Source organism: Aquarana catesbeiana, linkage group LG04 (genome assembly GCF_042186555.1).
Source record: "Aquarana catesbeiana isolate 2022-GZ linkage group LG04, ASM4218655v1, whole genome shotgun sequence".
NCBI lineage: Eukaryota > Metazoa > Chordata > Amphibia > Anura > Ranidae > Aquarana > Aquarana catesbeiana.
The window spans coordinates 69,988,295-70,007,078 of record NC_133327.1 but is presented as its reverse complement, the minus strand read 5'-3'; the positions used below and the strand labels follow the sequence as shown (position 1 = coordinate 70,007,078).

Here is an 18,784-nt window from a genome sequence, read left to right as displayed (position 1 = left end):
TAACTGTGGGTGATTTTTCTTTGCTAAATTATGTATTTTGCACAATATTTAGGTTCTCAAATTTCATCCCCTTAATACAAGTTTATCTATTTACAGTAGTATTATTAACAATTATTTTCATTGTAATTATTTTCTGTTGACTTGTGTTAGATACATGATTTATCTACAGTGGAAATGTTTATGATTGCGGTCCTTTCTGCTAGTGTTTTGCTGCTGCCAGTCAATGACCTTCAGTGACATTTGCCCTTGAAGGATGTTCCTTAGGGGGACCTGGTTGCTTTCAGTCCGCATTGCTTTGTGTAAATGTGACTGTTATCTGCACATTCCTTCCTGTGAGATTTCTGGCCCATAGCAGTCATATCATTATTTTATATTATTTATTTACTTCTTATGCTCTCACTTTCTCTCTCTCTCCCGATCTGTCTCTGGCTTGCATGCAATCCTCTCTTCACTAATTATTTCCCCAGTGAGTTTAACAATTGTGATAGATTACCAACACATTCGGTTAGCTGTGGTGCAAACATCATTCTGCTTTTTTTTATTCCTGCGGAAGATAGGCTGTCAGGAAAGAGATTTTCTCATTATCTATCCAATGCGTTTCATATTGTCTTCCTTTAATGCCAATAAAATAGGGAACAGGACCAGCAAAGAAAAAGGGAAAAAAAATATTTTGATTGCGAGTGGCAGAGTTATCACAACATGGATTTGATTAATTGCTGGCGTTCCGAGTCGCCTGCATCTCCCTGCGGTGTATTGTGAAGTTTATTTATATGGATCCTAATATTACCTGCTTGACTTTAGCGCAGATATGATGTCCTCACGAGGCCTTGAAAAGTATTATAGTCGGCAATAAATCCAAGCTTTTGGCAAATATAATGGTTCACTCTGCTTTGCTTACAGACCATTTTAGCCTGACGCATTTTGAGTCAAGGATTTTTGGGGCTTTAAAATATAAAGGCTTATTAGTTATGAACAGTGAGCCAGATTGCTATTAAAATAGATACCTAAAGAGTACCTGTTATGTCTTTATATCTCCTCCCCTCTCTGCAAGAATTAGGTCTTACAGCTAACTTTCTAACTCTTTCTTTGTATCTAATGGCACTAGACAGGGATGCTTGTTATCCCCAATCCTCTATGTAATTACTTTGGAAGACCTCAAAAATGTCTTACATCAGAATCCATCCATGAAAGTAATTCACATAGATCGGGGGGAGTATAAATTGTCCCTCTAGATCGGGGGTCTCCAACTGGCGGCCCTCCAGCTGTTGCAAAACTACAAATCCCATCATGCCTCTGCCTGTGGGAGTCATGCTTGTAACTGTCAGCCTTGCAATGCCTCATGGGACTTGTAGTTTTGGAACAGCAGGAGGGCCGCCGGTTTGAGACCCCTGCTCTAGATGATGATCTTGTGTTCTACATTACTACTCCGAGAAGCAGCCCACCTTTTAATTATGAAATAATTAAGGGGTTTTGGCATAGTAACTTTAAAGTTAAAGGATAACTAAAGGCAAAACTTTTTTTTTAGTTTTGGATAGAGTGGAGAGGGATTAGAACACCTGTCAGTTTTTATTCACTCTCTCTATTTGTCCTGTTTCATTGAAAGTAAAAGAAAATCTCACATTTTGGGTTGCCCCCAGAAAAGTAATAGAGGGGACATCTTCTAATGGGGACACTAGGTCTGGTTACCTGGGGGGGGGGGGGCAAGGAATTCCCTTAATTTGCAGGAATTTCCTCTCACTTTCTGTTTTGGCTGTTTTGGCTAAAATCCAAAATAGATTTGAAAAATAGGACAGCCCTTCCCCTATCATGGTATGGGGGGCATTAATGTTCTCAAAATGGTTATTATACCAAAAGTCCTATATGTATTCCAAAACCATTACCACTCCTATCCCACCTGCCTTCCAAATAGTTATCTAGTTTCATTTGGAATAAATCCCATCCCAGACTGACCTATAAAACCCTATCAGATAGAATGAAAAGGGAAAGATTTAGCCCCGGTTCACACAGGGGCGGCACGACTTGCAGGTCGCCTCACCGAGGCGACCTGCACACGACTGCCAGGGCGACTTGCAAAACGACTTCTGTATAGAAGTCTATGCAAGTCGCCCCAAGTCGCCCCCAAAGTAGTACAGGAACCTTTTTCTAAGTCGGAGCGACTTGCGTCGCTCCTATTAGAATGGTTCCATTGTACAGAACAGGGGGGCGACTTGTCAGGCGGCTAGGTTGCCTGACAAGTCGCCCCTGTGTGAACCGGCTCTTAGTCTTCCTGACTCTGAGATTTACTATACAGCAGCTATTCTCTCAGGGGTACCAGACTGGTTTCATCCTGAGAGCAGCAAGGTACAAATAGAATTTAGCTATCACCTATCAATTCTAAGCTGGCATGCTGCATATTCCCATTGATATATAACAAATAAGCAGAATGGACTATCCAAAGACTGGGTCGCACACAGTTGATGCCAAGTGTAATGATTGTTGGCCATCATTAACACATACGAGATTTAGTAAAAATGGTGCACACATAATCTGGTGTAGCTGTGCATAGTAACCAATCAGCTTCTAACTTCAGCTTTGTGTTTTACGCTTTGACAATAAAACCTAGAAGCTAAATGGCTACTATGCACCAGATTCTGTTTGCACCAGTTTTAAATCTCCCCCATAGAGTATCACCACCAACAGACCTCCCCACCCACAGATTGACCCACCCTTGCACAAAATACTATCCGGTACTGGCACAAAACTCCCTGATCATTTTCTCTCTCTCATCTGCCCCAAGTCCAGTGAGCCCATTTCTGAGATTTGCACAGTCCAGCCAGACAGCATATCCAGGTTGATGTCCTCACTTTTGTTTATTCCTGTTAAGCACTACTAGGCTTGGTCGCCAGCTTGCCCTGAGCCTGTAATTAGAAAGTGAATGAGCAGCAGCAGACTGATGAGGTCACCACTTTCACCACCTGCCACTATGTTCTGAGTGCACTGCAACAGAGATTTTCTTGTTTCTTCTCCATTGCTGCAGCCTTGCAAACCTTCTTTGGCATTTACATAGCTCCCAAGTGTCCCTGTTTTTGAAAGACTGTCCCTGATTTGGAACAAAGTCCCTCTGTCCCCCTTACCTCCTCATTTGCCCCTAATTTTGGTCTGATCTGTATATTTGTACTATATAAAAAATGTACTTTTTATCTTTAAAAAATGTTTTCCAGCGCTAAACCTTTCATCAAATTTCTAAATTGCTTCATTTGCAAATTTCAGAAGCCAATATAATGGAATAGTAGGGGTAAAAAAAAACTTGTGTCTATAACTCATTTTTATTTATTTTTTGCATAATTCTCCTTTAACCACGTCAGCCCCGGAAGGATTTACCCCATTCATGACCAGGCCATTTTTTGCGATATTTTAACTGACAATTGCGTGGAACTGCGATGTTGTACCCAAACAAAATTAATGTCCTTTTTCCCCACAAATAGAGCTTTCTTTTGGTGGTATTTGTTCACTTCTGCGGTTTTTATTTTTTGCGCTATAAACAAAAAAAGAGCAACAATTTTGAAAAAAAAAAAAGAAAAACATTATTTTTTACTTTCTGCTATAAAACACATCCAATAAAAATATGTAAATCAAATTTCTTTATCAATCTAGGCCAGTTTGTATTCTGCTACATATTTTTGGTTAAAAAAATCCCAATTAGCGTATATTGGTTTGCGCAAAAGTTATCGCATCTACAAACTATGGGATAGATTTAGGGATCTTTTATTTATTTATTTATTTATTTTACTAGTAATGGTGGCGATCAGCAAATTTTTTTGCGGGATTGTGACAGAACGACGGTCTGCCTTGTTTACATAGGCAGACTGCCGTTCCGTCATTCCCCTAAACGATCACGGGCATCGCGGCCCGCCGAACCTGCTGATTGGCTCCCGCTGTGATTCGACGGGAAACAACGTACAGGTACATTGTTTCACGCAGCTGGGCTGCCCTGGCGCAGTAAATGTGCGGTGGGCAGTTTGGAACTCGTTAAGGAGGCATGGCAGGGGATGTCTCCTATTCCTACATACTTTTGCTAATAAGTGTTCCTTGTTCCCATCTCAAAAAGATGGGAGGTATGCATTTGATACTACAGGCCACAACAGTGATGTAGGGGTCGGAGAAAGGAACTAGCATTAAGCAAGGGACAGTGGGGGTTATTTACGAAAGGCAAATCCACTTTGCACTACAAGTGCAAACTACAAGTGCAAAGTGCACTTGAAATTGCACTGAAAGTGCACTTGGAAGTGCAGTCGCTGTAAATCTGAGTAGTAGATCTGAAATGAGGGGAAGCTCTGCTGATTTTATTATCTAATCATGTGCAAGCTAAAATGCTGTTTTTTTATTTTCCTTGCATGCCCCCCTCAGATCTACAGCAACTGTACTTCCAAGTGCACTTTCAGTGCAATTTCAAGTGTACTTTGCACTTGTAGTTTGCACTTGTAGTGCAAAGTGGATTTGCCTTTCGTAAATAACCCCCAATGTTATCTGACACCCCTGGAAGTGTCAGTTTCCTTAGAGGCCTTCAGGGGCTGCAGCACTAGAACCAAGGAGAGCTGGGAGAAACAGGCCACTGCAGAGGTTCTAATTTGCATGGACCTGGTGGATTAAAACATTTGCAATAAATGGTGTCTTTTTATATCTGTTTTGGTGTTCAGATTTAGGGATAAAATTTGAGTAAATGGAATTGAAAAGTATGCAATGCAACTAATGACATGCATCTTGTGTATAAAAAAAGGCATACCAAATCCTGTAATTTCTGTATAGTATTTACGCCTCTTCCATCTCAGTTAAATACACCGCAAGAGCACTCACAAATCCTCTGGTGTTTCACTCTTATCAGTCTGTTCAAATTTAAATTTTAAAGCAAAAAAAAAAATCCTAACGCAAAATAGAAATATTGAAAGGTGAAGAACGGGCTTTGTTCCTTAAATAAAAAGGATTATTTAAACAGCTATTCATACAAAACAGCTCATAAGGCATTTTAATGTTGATGGTACTTTCCAAGATGCCGTGATACCAGCTCAGGAGTGAGTTTTAAGCATTTTATTTTATTGTTGCCGCATCTCTTCTGTAAAATACATCATTGCTCTCTGCAATAACTCATTGTCAGTAAGTGATGAGAAAAACATCTCTGCAGTTGCTAATGTAATAATTTCATGTTCGATTTGGAGGTGAGAAGCACAATACAGCCCACTCAGAGCACTTTAGCTTCAAACAGCCTCTGTTTATGCTGTTATTATATGGGATTATGCTAATATGCACTTGACTATCATTTAAGAAGAACTCCAGTCTAAATATATTTTTATCTTTTTGGATAGAGCAGAAAGGGATAAGAACCAGTGCCATATTTTCTGCTGTGGCCAAAAAAGTAAATTTTTTCTTTCTCTTTTTTTTTTTGGTCAATACAGCCATACCCCGCTTTACGTACACTCACTTTACGCGAGTACGGACACATTGGCATTTATAGGAAATCTTGGTCAGCTTGACATGGCACTGCTCCTGGTTTTTAACATTGGTGTCTATGGGAAATCTTGGTCAGCTTGACATGGCACTGCTCCTGGTTTTTAACATTGGTGTCTATGGGAAATCTTGGTCAGCTTGACATAGCACTGCTCCTGGTTTTCAACACTGGCGTCTATGGGAAAATTTTGGCCAGCTTGACATGGCACTGCTCCCGGTTTTTAACATTTAGGGAAAATGTTTTTTTCTTCAATCTCTGATTGTATAATAAGGAATGTAGGAGGGAAATATAACACATAACATAATGGTGTAGTAGTGTAATAATAGTATAAACATCAATGCATTTTTAAATCAAGAATGCCAATACACAAATTCTATATGACATTGCGCTAGACTGCCAAATCACATGAAAAGCGTTATGTGACAGTTTCTCTTAATGTCCAATATTCTGCACCAAAGTTATAAAGCACTTGCGCCAATGTTCTTAAAAATTGTTCTAAAATGTACACAGTTACAACAGTGATGTATTACTGTAGTGAGCAGGGTCAGACAGTGAGGAGCAGCACTGCAGGAGGGAGAGGAGTGGTGCATATGTGTGGACAAATATGCTTACCACTACCATGTTACACATTACTCAATTGTTGTTCAACATTTTTATTTATTTGGTGCACATATTGCTAATAAAGTGTGTATTTGAAGCAGATTTTTTAGTAGGCCAATCTTTGTTAATCCCCCTAAATATGTGTAACTTTAGCAAGGCTTTAAATTCTTCTGTGAGTACCAGGAAAAAAGACTTTGTTCCCATAATTTTGTGACATCATTACCTGCATTGCCCTTGGACCTGTTGTGTTTTGAGTATGATGTAACAGAAAGCATGGACATTATTGTTATTATACAGGATTTATATAGCGCCAACAGTATGCGCAGCGCTTTACAACATGAGGGTAGACAGTACTTTTAGAATACAATTCAATACAAGAGGAATCAGAGGGCCCTGAGGTATATGCAGGGATGTTGGGTAGTGGGTTTGCATCCTGACTACTGTCCAGTTCCTAGAAAGAGATGTGAAAATGTAAATTCAGTGATTTCAACGGTTGCTTATTTTACATTTTTAGTAGCTTGGTAATTAAAGTGACACTAAATGTTCCTTCTTTTCCCAAAATATAATCAATACGCTTTCGTCTCTTAATGTAGAAATATAGGCAATTTTTATTTATTTTTTGGATAGAGTAAGGGTTGGTTATAACCTCTGTTGGTTTCTTTTTTTTTTGCCATCTGTGTCCTTTTAGGGAGATTTCCCTTCACTTTCTGTCTCATAGCCAAAACAGGTAGTGAGAAAAAATCCCTGCAAATTAAGGGAATTTATGGAAACCCCCCATGTCACCAGAATTAGTTTCCCCATTGTAAAGGCTCTTTCACACATGCGGACCGTTCAGATCCGCCTGCCAGTTTTTTAAGCGGATCTGAACAGTTGCTCCATACATCTCTATGGAGTGACGGATGTCAGCGGTGACATGTCCGCTGACATCCGATCCGCCCCGATCCGATCCGCAAAATCCATATGGATGGAAAGCCTAGTTTCCATTTTTCTGGCGGATCGAAAGAAAACAGACAGGCGGTCCGTAATCATCCCATCCTCCCATAGAGGAGAGCGGAGATCTGACAGGTCCGTCCCTGCACAGTGTGCAGAGATGGACTTGTCATCCGCCGGCTCAGTGGGGATCAACGGAGCAATCCCTGCTGAGCAAGCGGATGGCTGAATACGGATCTGCACATGTGAAAGGGGCCTAAGATTCCCTGTATATTAATTTGGGGTTTTCTTTCACTTTCAATGATAACGGTAAACAGGACAAAGGGTGAATCTCCCTAACGGGGGCCCAAACAACTCACTTTTGTTAAATACTATATATATATATATATATATATATATATATATATATATATATATATATATAAAACATAGCCATTAATGTGTAAACCTCTGACAAATTGGGCCCAAAGTGTCAATATTTTGTGTTGCCACCATTATTTTCCAGCACTGCCTTAACCCTCTCGGGCATGGAGTTCACCAGAGCTTCACAGATTGCCCCTGGAGTCCTCTTCCACTCCTCAATGATGGCATCATGGAGTTGGTGGATGTTAGAGACCGTCCACTTTTCCACCTTCCATTTGAGGATGCCCCACAGATGCTCAATAGGGTTTAGGTCTGGATACATGCTTGACCAGTCCATCACCTTTGCCCTCAGCTTCTTTAGCAAGGCAGTGGTCATCTTGGAGGTGTGTTTGGGGTCTCCGAAGGGAGGGGATTATGTTCTGCTTCAGTATGTCACAGTACATGTTGGCATTCATGGTTCCCTCAATGAACTGTAGCTCCCCAGTGCCGGCAGCACTCATGCCGCCCCAGACCATTACACTCCACCACCATGCTTGACTGTTGGCAAGATACGCTTGTCTTTGTACTCCTCATCTGGTTGCCACCACACACGCTTGACACCATCTGAACCAAAAAAATTTATATTGGTCTCATCAGACTGCAGGACGTGGTTCCAGTAATTCATGTCCTTAGTCTGCTTGTCTTTAGCAAACTGTTTGTGGGCTTTCTTGTGCATCATCTTTAGAAGAGGCTTCCTTCTGGGATGACAGCCATGCAGACCAATTTGATGCAGTGTGTGGCGTATGGTCTGAGCACTGACAGGCTGATCCCCCACCCCTTCAACCTCTGCAGCAGTGCTGGAAGCACTCACACATCTATTTCCCAAAGACAACCTCTGCATATGACACTAAGCAAGTGCACACAACTTATTTGGTCGACCATGGCGAGGCCTGTTCTGAGTGAAACATGTCCTGTTAAACCACTGAATGGTCATGACCATCGTGGTGCAGCTCAGTTTCAGGGTCTTGGCAATCTTCTTATAGCCTAGGCCATCTTTTTGTAGAGCAACAATTCTTTTTTTTCAGATCCACAGAGATTTCTTTGCCATGAGGTGCCATGTTGAACTTCCAGTGACCAGTATGAGAGAGTGAGAGCGATAACACCAAATTTAACACACCTGCTCCCCATTCATACCTGAGACCTTATAATACTAACGAGTCATGTGACACATGAGGGAAAATGTCTAATTGGGCCCAATTTGGACATTTTCACATAGGAGTGTACTCACTTTGGTTGCCAGCGGTTTAGACATTAATGGCTGTGTGTTGAGTTATTTTGAGGGGACAGCAAATTTACACTGTTATACGAGCTGTACTACTTTGCATTGTAGCAAAGTATAATTTCTTCAATGTTGTCACATAAAAAGATATAATAAAATATTTACAAAAATGTAAGGGATGTACTCACTTTTGTGAGATACTGTACATATATAATCAATATTTTTTCTGTGTGTATTGTATATTATTTCTCTGAGGCAGCCATATCTGCACATTCTTTGCCCTTGCTCCCTGCATTGCAGTATTACACAATAGTTGTGCTTTACTGCTCACAATGCACATCAGTTGGGTTGATTTACTAAAGGAGCAGAGACTGTTCTCCTGGCAAATATAATGTTTAATTTGCAAGATAATGTAAATAACTACGAATAACCTGTGTTCCCTATGAATATATTGGAGGGGAAACATTGGATTTTTGAATGAGTATTCAAAATAAGCACAACTTCACTCTATTCACTAACATTGCTTTACACATAGTAAGTCAGCGTCCATCCTGGAAATACACTGCACCTTTAATAAGAAAAAAACATGCAGTCCTTTGCCGTCAATATAACTGAATTTTTTGGTTCCTTTCAGACCCCTCTGCTTTCCAAGGCTGAGAAACAAACTCAAGGTCAGCTGCTGGCTACCAGCGTGAGGTGGGGGCAGACTCCAATCAACCAGTCTACACCATGGGATACGGAAGAGCCACCATCTAAGCAGATGAGGAAAGGGGAAAATCCTGGTGAGTGGACACTCTTTTCAAGCTACAAGTTAAACATACTGTATATCTCTTATACCTCACACCAAACCTATCCTTTGTCCATATAGGGCAAATGAAAAAGGTTCACTTAACCCAATGTTTCCCAGCCTCACTCCTTAAGTACTCCCAACAGACCACATTCTGGGAATTTTCTTTAGATAAATTAGCTGTTATAAATACCAAACCAAGTGAAGAAAATCTTGAAAACATGACCTGTTGTAGGTATTTGAGAACTGAGGTTCGGAACCAATGACTCGGCTCCTTCTCCTTCCCCAGCATCATACTGTATGTTCTGCTGGGAGTGAAGTTGGCCGAAAAGTTAAAGGCGTTTTTAAACTTGGCAATGGGGGGGGGTCCAGAGGTAGAGATGGTCAGCAATGAACACATTCCAGAGGGTAGTATTGGGGGCATAAGTGGTAGGTTGACTAAAGCATATAAACCTGAGGTAAGTATAGTAACAAGTCCTATTTGCAATCTTGGAAAACACAAAATGAGGACAGTATGCGACCGGTCTAAACTACGTGGCATGTTCACCAATGCCAGGAGCCTGACAGACAAGATGGGTGAACTAGAGATACTGTTGAACGAGGAGGATTTAGATTTTGTGGGAATTTGAGAGACCTGGTTCAACAGCTCTCATGGTTGGCTGGCAACCATTCAAGGGTATTCCCTTTATTTATTATTATTTTTTTTTATTATTTCAGTTACTTATATAGCGCCGTCAATTTACGCAGCATTTTACATATACATTGTACATTCACATCAGTCCCTACCCTCAAGGAGCTTACAATCTAAGGTCCCTAACTCACATTCATACATACTAGGGACAATTTACACAGGATTCAATTAACCTACCAGCATGTCTTTGGAGTGTGGGAGGAAACCGGAGTACCCGGAGGAAACCCACGCAGGCACAGGAAGAACATGCAAACTCCAGGCAGGTAGTGTCGTGGGTGGGATTCGAACCAGCGACCCTTCTTACTGCTAGGTGAAAGTGCTATCCACTACACCACTATGCCGCCCCTTTATCACAGGCATAGAGAGGCTAAAAAAGGGGAAGGGGTATGCCTATATATATCAAGAATAATGTACAAGTGAATGTGAGAGATGACATCAATAAGGGAGCTACAGAGGAGGCGGAATCCTTATGAGCTCCAAAGGGATGAAGCTAAGGGGAAAATAATACTGGGAGTATGCTATAGGCCCCCGAACCTGGGGGGGGGGGGGGGCTGACCTCCTATCACAATTTGGATTAGCAGCAGGGATGGGAAGTATTATCATAATGGGGGATTTTAATTATGCAGACATAGACTGGACGGAGGGAACCACACATTCGTCTAAGATCGCCAGTTCCTAAATGTCTTGCAGGACAATTTCATGGGTCAGATGGTAGACGCACCAACTATAGACAAGGCGTTACTTGATACACTGATTACCAACAATACAGACCTGATCACGGATGTAGAAATACGGGGCAATTTAAGAAACAGTGATCAAAGGTCAATTGGCTTCAGTATAAATAACACAAATAGGAAATACAAGGGGAACACAAAGACACTGAATTTCAAAAGAGCCAACTTCCCTAAACTATGAACCTTGCTAGAAGATATAAATTGAGATGAAATCTTAGAAACAAAGAATGAACAAAAGTCATGGATGGCTTAACTCTAATGTAAAAAGGCATATAAAAGCAAAGGAGAAGGCCTTCAAAAAATACAAGGCTGAGGGATCATCATCAGCATTTAGACATTACAAAGAATGCAACAAGATATGTAAGGGAGCAATTAGGGCGGCTAAGATAGAACATGAAAGACACAAAGCAGAGGAGAGCAAAAAAATTCCCAAGAAATTATTTAAGTATTTAAAGAGTAAAAAGGGAGGACAGACCATATTGGCCCCATAAAGAATGAGGCATCTGGTTACAAAGGATGGGGAGATGGTGAATGTATTGAATTTATTCTTCTTCTCAGTCTTCACGAGGGAATCGGGGGGCTTCAGTAACCATAACTGCAGTGTTTGTCCTCATGACACGTCACAGGAAGCACCCTCTTGGCTAACAAAGGACAGAATTAGAAATATACTTTGGAAACGTAACATTAATAAATCACCGGGACCAGATGGCTTGCACCTGAGGGTACTTAGGGAACTCAGTCAAGTAATTGCCAGACCATTGTTCCTAACTTTTACTGACAGTCTACTGACTGGAATGGTACCAGCTGACTGAAGAAAAGCCGATGTTGCACCAATATTTAAAAAAGGGCCAAAATACATCCCTGGGAATTACAGACCAGTTAGCCTAATATCAATAGTATGCAAGCTCTTGGAGGGGATGATAAGGGACTATATACAATATTTTAGTCATGAAAACTGTATCATTAGCAGTAATCAGCATGGAATCATGAAGAATCGTTCTTGCCAAACCAATCTATTAACTTTCTATGAGGAGGTGAGCTGCCATCTAGATAAAGGAAGGCCCGTAGACGTGGTGTATTTGGATTTTGCAAAAGCATTTGATGCAGTTCCCCATAAACGTTTACTGTACAAAGTAAGGTCCGTTGGCATGGACCATAGCGTGAGTACATGGATTGAAAACTGGCTACAGGGGTGAGTTCAGAGGGTGGTAATAAATGGGGAGTACTCGGAATGGTTCGGGTTGGAAATTGGGGCCCCCCGGGGTTCTGTCCTGGGACCGATCCTATTTAATTTATTCATAAAAGACCTGGAGGATGGGATAAACAGCTCAGTCTCTGTATTTGCAGACAATACTAAGCTAAGCAGGGCAATAACTTCTCTGCAGGATATGGAAACTTTGTAAGGAGATAGGAATAAATTAATGGGGTGGGCAACTACATGGCAAATGAGGTTTTATGTAGAAAAATGTAAAATAATGCATTTGGGTGGCAAAAATATGAATGCAATCTACTCACTAGGGGGTGAACCTCTGGGGGAATCGAGGATGGAAAAGGACCTGGGGGACCTAGTAGATGACAGGCTCAGCAATGGCATGCAATGCCAAGCTGCTGCAAGCAAAGCAAACAGAATATTGGCATGCATTAAAAAGGGGATTAACTCCAGAGATAAAACAATAATTATCTCTCGAGAAGAGACGCTTGATAGGGGATATGATTTCATAGTACAAATACGGTACTGGTGACCCCACAATAGTGATAAAGCTTTTCCACTAAAGGGAATTTAATAAGACACGCGGCCATTCACTAAAATTAGAAGAAAAGCAGTTTAACTTTAAACTGCGTAGAGGGTTCTTTACTGTAAGAGCGGTTAGGATGTGGAATTCTCTTCCACAGGCAGTGGTCTCAGCGGGGAGCATCGATAATTTCAAAAAACTATTGGACAGGCACACAAACGACTACAACATACAGGGATATACAATGTAATACTGACACATAATCACACACATAGGTTGAACTTGATGGACTTGTGTCTTTTTTCAACCTCACCTACTATGTAACTATGTAACTATGTGTCAGAAATTCAGAGATTTCCTTTATTACCCCAAGGAGTCCTCCAGGTTCTTAACTTGCACTACAGAACAATTGAGTCACTATGTTGTTGAGATATTGTTGAGAGGAGTAGAATTAGGGATTTTGTACTTTAACCACTGACAACTGGCAGGGCTGACACGAAGCCTTGCGATTTAAATTTAAATATAAATTTTCTGGTACAATATTTTTTTTTATTGAAATATAGCAAAAAAAGGATACAGATGTAACATTCCCACACAGGGGATATCAACAGTAGGCTCAAGACAAAACAACGTGTATATCTACACCTATGGGATGTGTTTTTTTTTTCCTTTTTTTTAAAGAATAAACTGTCGATCAACAGGGACTCTCCGGCCAAGGCTGGGGGTCTACACAGGGTGCCTGAACCTTAAGGCACAGGGGCTGGAGTGTGGAACAATCCACATGAATATATGGAAACAAACTTAAACTGGTCATTTAATGAGATAAAAAAATAAAAAGTGGGTGGGGGCAAGGAGCAGGGGGGGGGGGGAGAGATGAAAAGGAAGAAGATGGAAGGAGAGAAAAGAAAGAGACAGGAGGAGATGGAAGATGGGTGGGGTCAATTAAAAAGGCCCAGGGTGTTTGGGTGCAGAGTAGGGAGAGCGTAAGACCACCATGGGGCCCTCACCTTGAGAAATTTGGTGTAAAAGTCACTGGCATAAATTTTAAGATCCTATAGTTACCTTCTGTAAGCTGCATTGCCTGAAGTGTATGACCATGCATGATTCAGCTGGCTCCACCCCCTGGAGGACATTTGACCTAATGTGTATAAGTCCAAATTTCTCTTTTTACCCCGTTCTCCCCCAGCCCACTAACAGTTAGTATGAATATAAAATTGTACAGGATTTATTTGTAATAAAACCTTAAACCATATAATATTACAATGGAGAGCTAAGAGAATTTCCTAACTTTGTTCACCAGCAGCAAAGAAGAATGGCAGCTTACAATTATACAATTATATAGGCTAGTAATTAAAATAAACGATGCAGTATTAATGAGTGCTCCCATTCTTTCAGTGCCACTAAGACCCCTTCCCAGAAATAGAAACGTAGCGATTGTGATTGGCACAACTGTGGGATCCCCTCCCACCAAGGTTATAGATAGACCAAACTGCTTGTTCCTGACAAGGATTTTCAGAGCTATGCGTTTCATAAAACACACCGAGTCCTAGAACATCAATCCTGGGTAATGAGCACAGTGCAGAGTGTGATTGCACTCCAAAATCCCCGCTGCAAAGACCTGGCTTTATATTATTATGTTGTGCTTTAAGATGTGTGCGCCAACTCATTGTCACCAGTTCTGAGAATGTCCTTTCTACGTGTCTGTTCAACCATTTGATCCTTCTACTAATTAAAGCATCAGCCATGATATAGATATATAACATATATTTAATCACACCACAAATATGTAACAAAGCTTTAAGTATTAGAATTTTCAGATTGTTCATTTGGATGTAAACCCTTACTGAAAGAATTTAGTTTGCTAAAACACTGTGTATCATAAACAGTTGCCCTTTTAAAAAAAAAAACATTGTTTTGACAATTTTTCTTATCCTTGGTTGCATCTCAGTGCTGCTTCACCAGCCTCTTTGCAGCATATTTCCCCTCTACATACACGATGATTGACATTTCTCAGGGCAGAATTTCTGACAGTTACAACTGTGGATCATGCCTGCATAATACATGTTAAAATGGTCACTTCCAGTCTACATTGGAAGCCCGAGTGACGGGGTGACAATGTACAGTAGGTGCTCAGTTGGAAAACAGGGTCACATTGTTGTCACCCTACTACAGGAAGTGCTTAAACAAGGACCATCATGACTGGATCAACAGGTGTTATTTTAATGAAAGCTACCAATTTAAAAAATAAATAACATTGACTTAATTTTTATTAACGTGTTCAAGCTTAATTGAGATTTTACATATACTTTAGGAAAATAGCATTCACATACACTTTTTTTATGCAAGAAGTAAAATCCCCTTTAACCTCTGTGCATTAACCCCTTTGCGCCGAGCGTACGCAAATATTCAGCCCCACTGGACTTGGCTTTATTCCGTGGTGCTGGGAGCACACAACATGCTCCCAGCACAGAGACTAAAGCTGGCCATACACCTATAGATTATCTGCAGATTTTCTATGGTTAGATGGAAAAAGTGGGAGATTCCTCCATCCACACAGTTTAGCGAACATGGAGAAATCTGTTGCACTTTTTCCATCTAACCATAGAAAATCTGCAGATAATCTATAGGTGTATGGCCAGCTTTAGATTCCCAGATTCCGGGTCACCTGATCGCTGTAATAGCCTCTGAGTGATCAGACTTTGTGAAGCCTACACACGTTTTCTTTCTCTGTGAATGGAGGCGAGAGATGCAGTGTATCTCTCTTTCATTGAAGAAAAAAAAGTGTGTAAAAAAAAAATAATATATAAAAAAAAAAAATACAAAAAAATACCTAGATCAAGATTTGATCTAGGCCAGTGCCAGGATTAGTGTTTGGGTCAATGTCAGAGTCAAAGGTCAAGGTCAGGGTCAAATGTCACGGTCAGTATTTTTTTGGGCAAGATTTATTAATTTTTTTTAAATCAGTATCAGTCTGAGTTTGTGTCAGTGTCTGTGTGTTTTAGATAGGAACAAAAATCAAAATGCGCACTATTGTTTTTGGGCTGTACTATGGGTACAAATAACACGTAAGATATACATATGTGGTATCACTGCGATCATCTGGAGCAGGAAAATTTAATTTGGGTTGTTTTTTGGTGGAAGGTTATGGTAGTAGCAAGAAATATACAGCTACATTTAAAAAACATATTTTTTTTTTATTCTATTTTGGGTCAGTTTTTCTTTGAGAATAATAAGAAATCAGGAGATATCCATTACCATTTACCACCAAAAGAAAGCCCAATTTGTCCTGGAAAAAAACACAGTATAATCCACCTGCATGCACAAAGTAGTTGTGATGTTATGTACAATTTTAATAACACATGTCAAAGACGCAAAATTGTGCTTAGTGGTTAAGATTTGTTTTACTCTTAGGCGCGAAGGGGTTAATGTGTGTTAATGTGCACAGTCTCCCAGTGCTAGCTTCTAATGGCACTTTCCTTACCAAATCTTCATACCCCATAAAAGTTGGATTTAAAAGCATTAGTTCTTTGAAGGACATATAGCCTTTCCCATTGGTGATTTGCTTAGCTTAGCTTAGATTTGCTTTACCATTAAAGATGCTCCAGCTGAATGGACACCAACTATTTGTCCTCCATGTTTCTGACCAATGGTACTAACCCATGCCAAACTTGTAATACACTGGAATACAACGTAGAGACAAATAAAGTATACAGTTGAGTGGGAGTTATTAAGATTACCAGGTTGACCACCCCACAACATCTACATAGTTTTAAAAAAATAGAAGTTTCAAGGATTTTTATTTATGTCAGCACTGTCGTGGAAATTTCACTATACTCTTGCGCTATTAAGCGCCCTTTCAGCCTTTTGGTATAATGCATCTTTAAACCAGCCGTGTCTCCTGCATTTCGCCAAGTAAACAGACAGTCACCATCTTAGCTCCATCGCTCCTCTGCCTTGCCTCTGCCTCACGGGCACAGGCACCTTTTATTCATCGGCAACAAAAGGAAGTGACAAACAGGAAGTCATGGCCTCAACAACCAATCACTTCCTCCATACAAAATGACATCACAGGAAATTACCACACAGGAAATGACACTAAAGGGGAGGGCATCCACAGGAGTGGGAGGGAGAAGTGCACATGTCTCATCCACTTGAGGCATGTACACTGCTCTCCGCCCAGCCACATCCACCTTCTTGGTCAGCATGGAGCCCATTCAATACTGCTCAGAGTAACCAGTATCTAGTAAGATCATTCTACTTGTTCTTACAGGCATGAGAAGATCTGCGGGGACATTGCTACTGCTGTTGTCAATATACGGTACGAGTATACCAACAAGGCAGATATCAATGTCCTCTTATAAAAGCAGATATGTATCCAAAAGGGATGGCGTAGCCACAACAGAGATATAATAATATTATAATAATTTCTCTCCTTATGCGGACTCCGCTTCTCTAATGTGCATAGACATTTGAAGGCAAGAAGCCCAGCGCATTAAGCTTGATACATACAAACCAGCAAATGCCCACACACACAGACCACACATCTCCAAGCCCATGAGAAGGTTTTCATACTGACGGTTTTACCGCTGGTCCCGATTCAACCCAAGTGCGCTCTGCTAGAGCGCTCCTCCGTTAAATCAGACACAGGGACACAGATGACAACAATCTATAAAACATACATATAAATAAAATAAAATTTCCACAACAGTTTCTCCTCTTTGTCATATGCTCACATGGGTCCCTCTGTGAATCTTGATCTTCTTAATCAGTCCTTAAGTCCATAAAAAGGAAAACATGGCTTGACTTGTATACTCTGTTCTTCAGGAGGGATGACTTAGATGAGGACATGAAGGCCGGTCGGTCTGGGATCCTCTGTGTCTTGTACGTGGGTTGGGCTTCGGGGTGTCTCATCTCAGAGGAAAATGTGGTCATCTGTTCAGGCTCTGTTCACTTGTCCAATCAGGCAACAGTGGCGCCTCATCACGGCATATAGAAGGAATAGAAAAAAAAACAACATGAGTATATATACCCCTACTTCCTTCAACTATGATCCGCTGAAAAATAAAAAAAATCCCCAAAGATTCCCAGACCCTTAAAAGGACTTCAACCTTCACTAGCTATAGCTCTGGCTTTGCCTTGCAGGGGTCTAAACCTTATCCATATGGGCCTGAACTTTGTCACTAGTATCCCTGATCCAGGTACAACGTACTTTACCTATGAATTCACAGAAACCCCCCTTGGATGCCAACAGATAATCATGGGCCATCTTTTAATAGAAAGGTCTTGATTTGCCGTTATTCCTGTGGGAACTTCCTTGTAGCTTCAACAGTTACATTAAACATCTCATCCACACTGGATGAGAAATTGTTCAATTGTTTCATAAGCTCAAGCCCCCACCGTGTACAAGTAGGAAACCATGCCCAGACCTGGTCGGGGTTGGTGAACAATTCCCTTCTAGCTGTCCCTGCCATTCTTACCTTCTCTTGAGCTATCAGATCCTCACGATCGGCCACAAGATAAGATGCTGGGACGAGTTTCACCTGGACGCATGAACCTCTTGCATTAGGGGGCGTTACCTTTTAAGCTGTAGACCCGCATAAATACCAAACTAAAGTTGAAGCACACTTGTGGGCTGCCTAGTTGTCCCAAATCCAAAACTTGCAAGAACCAGGACTATTGTTAAAACTATAACTAATTTTACCCTCTAGAAATGTATCGTACAAGTGTCTGTTTGGACTTTTTACTAGTTTGTCAAAACTCCTCATACCAATATGAACATCCTATATATCATGTACCACTGTCATCACTGGGGTACTAAAGCTAGATGGAGATTTAGAGTAGACCCAACAATTGTTCGCTTTCTTAGCTAGTTGGAGAATACACTTTAAACAATAAGTTGGGATACTTTTCATCGTTACCCTTGCCAAAATATACGAAACTAAAAAATATAAATAAACAAACACTCCTCATCCTTTGGTGTAATTGAGCAGCTTCTTGCAGTGGCTGGCGTGGATCCAGTTGTCTCATCCATCAAGCTTTTTTACAACGACCCAGTCACCTGGTTGGAAAGAATGTAAACGGTTATTTTGTCAGGGTCCAGGAGGGACTCATGAACCCTGTGGTGGACCTTTTGAAGTTCATGTTACAGTGACTGCACCCACCCCGTAAGCTGAGAATATCGATAGTTGCTGAGGAAAGTACAACCC

The 18,784-nt window shown here is 40.8% G+C and overlaps 1 protein-coding gene across 1 annotated transcript in view; it reads left to right on the top strand.

Annotated features, from left to right (window-relative positions):
• The window catches only part of KLHL29 (kelch like family member 29), a 1,311,461-nt gene that overhangs the window by 884,607 nt on the left and 408,070 nt on the right, over positions 1-18,784 (top strand). Inside the window, exon 6 of the mRNA XM_073625329.1 lies at positions 9,268-9,415. Coding sequence (XP_073481430.1) covers positions 9,268-9,415 — 148 coding nt within the window. The remainder of the gene's footprint in view (positions 1-9,267; positions 9,416-18,784) is intronic.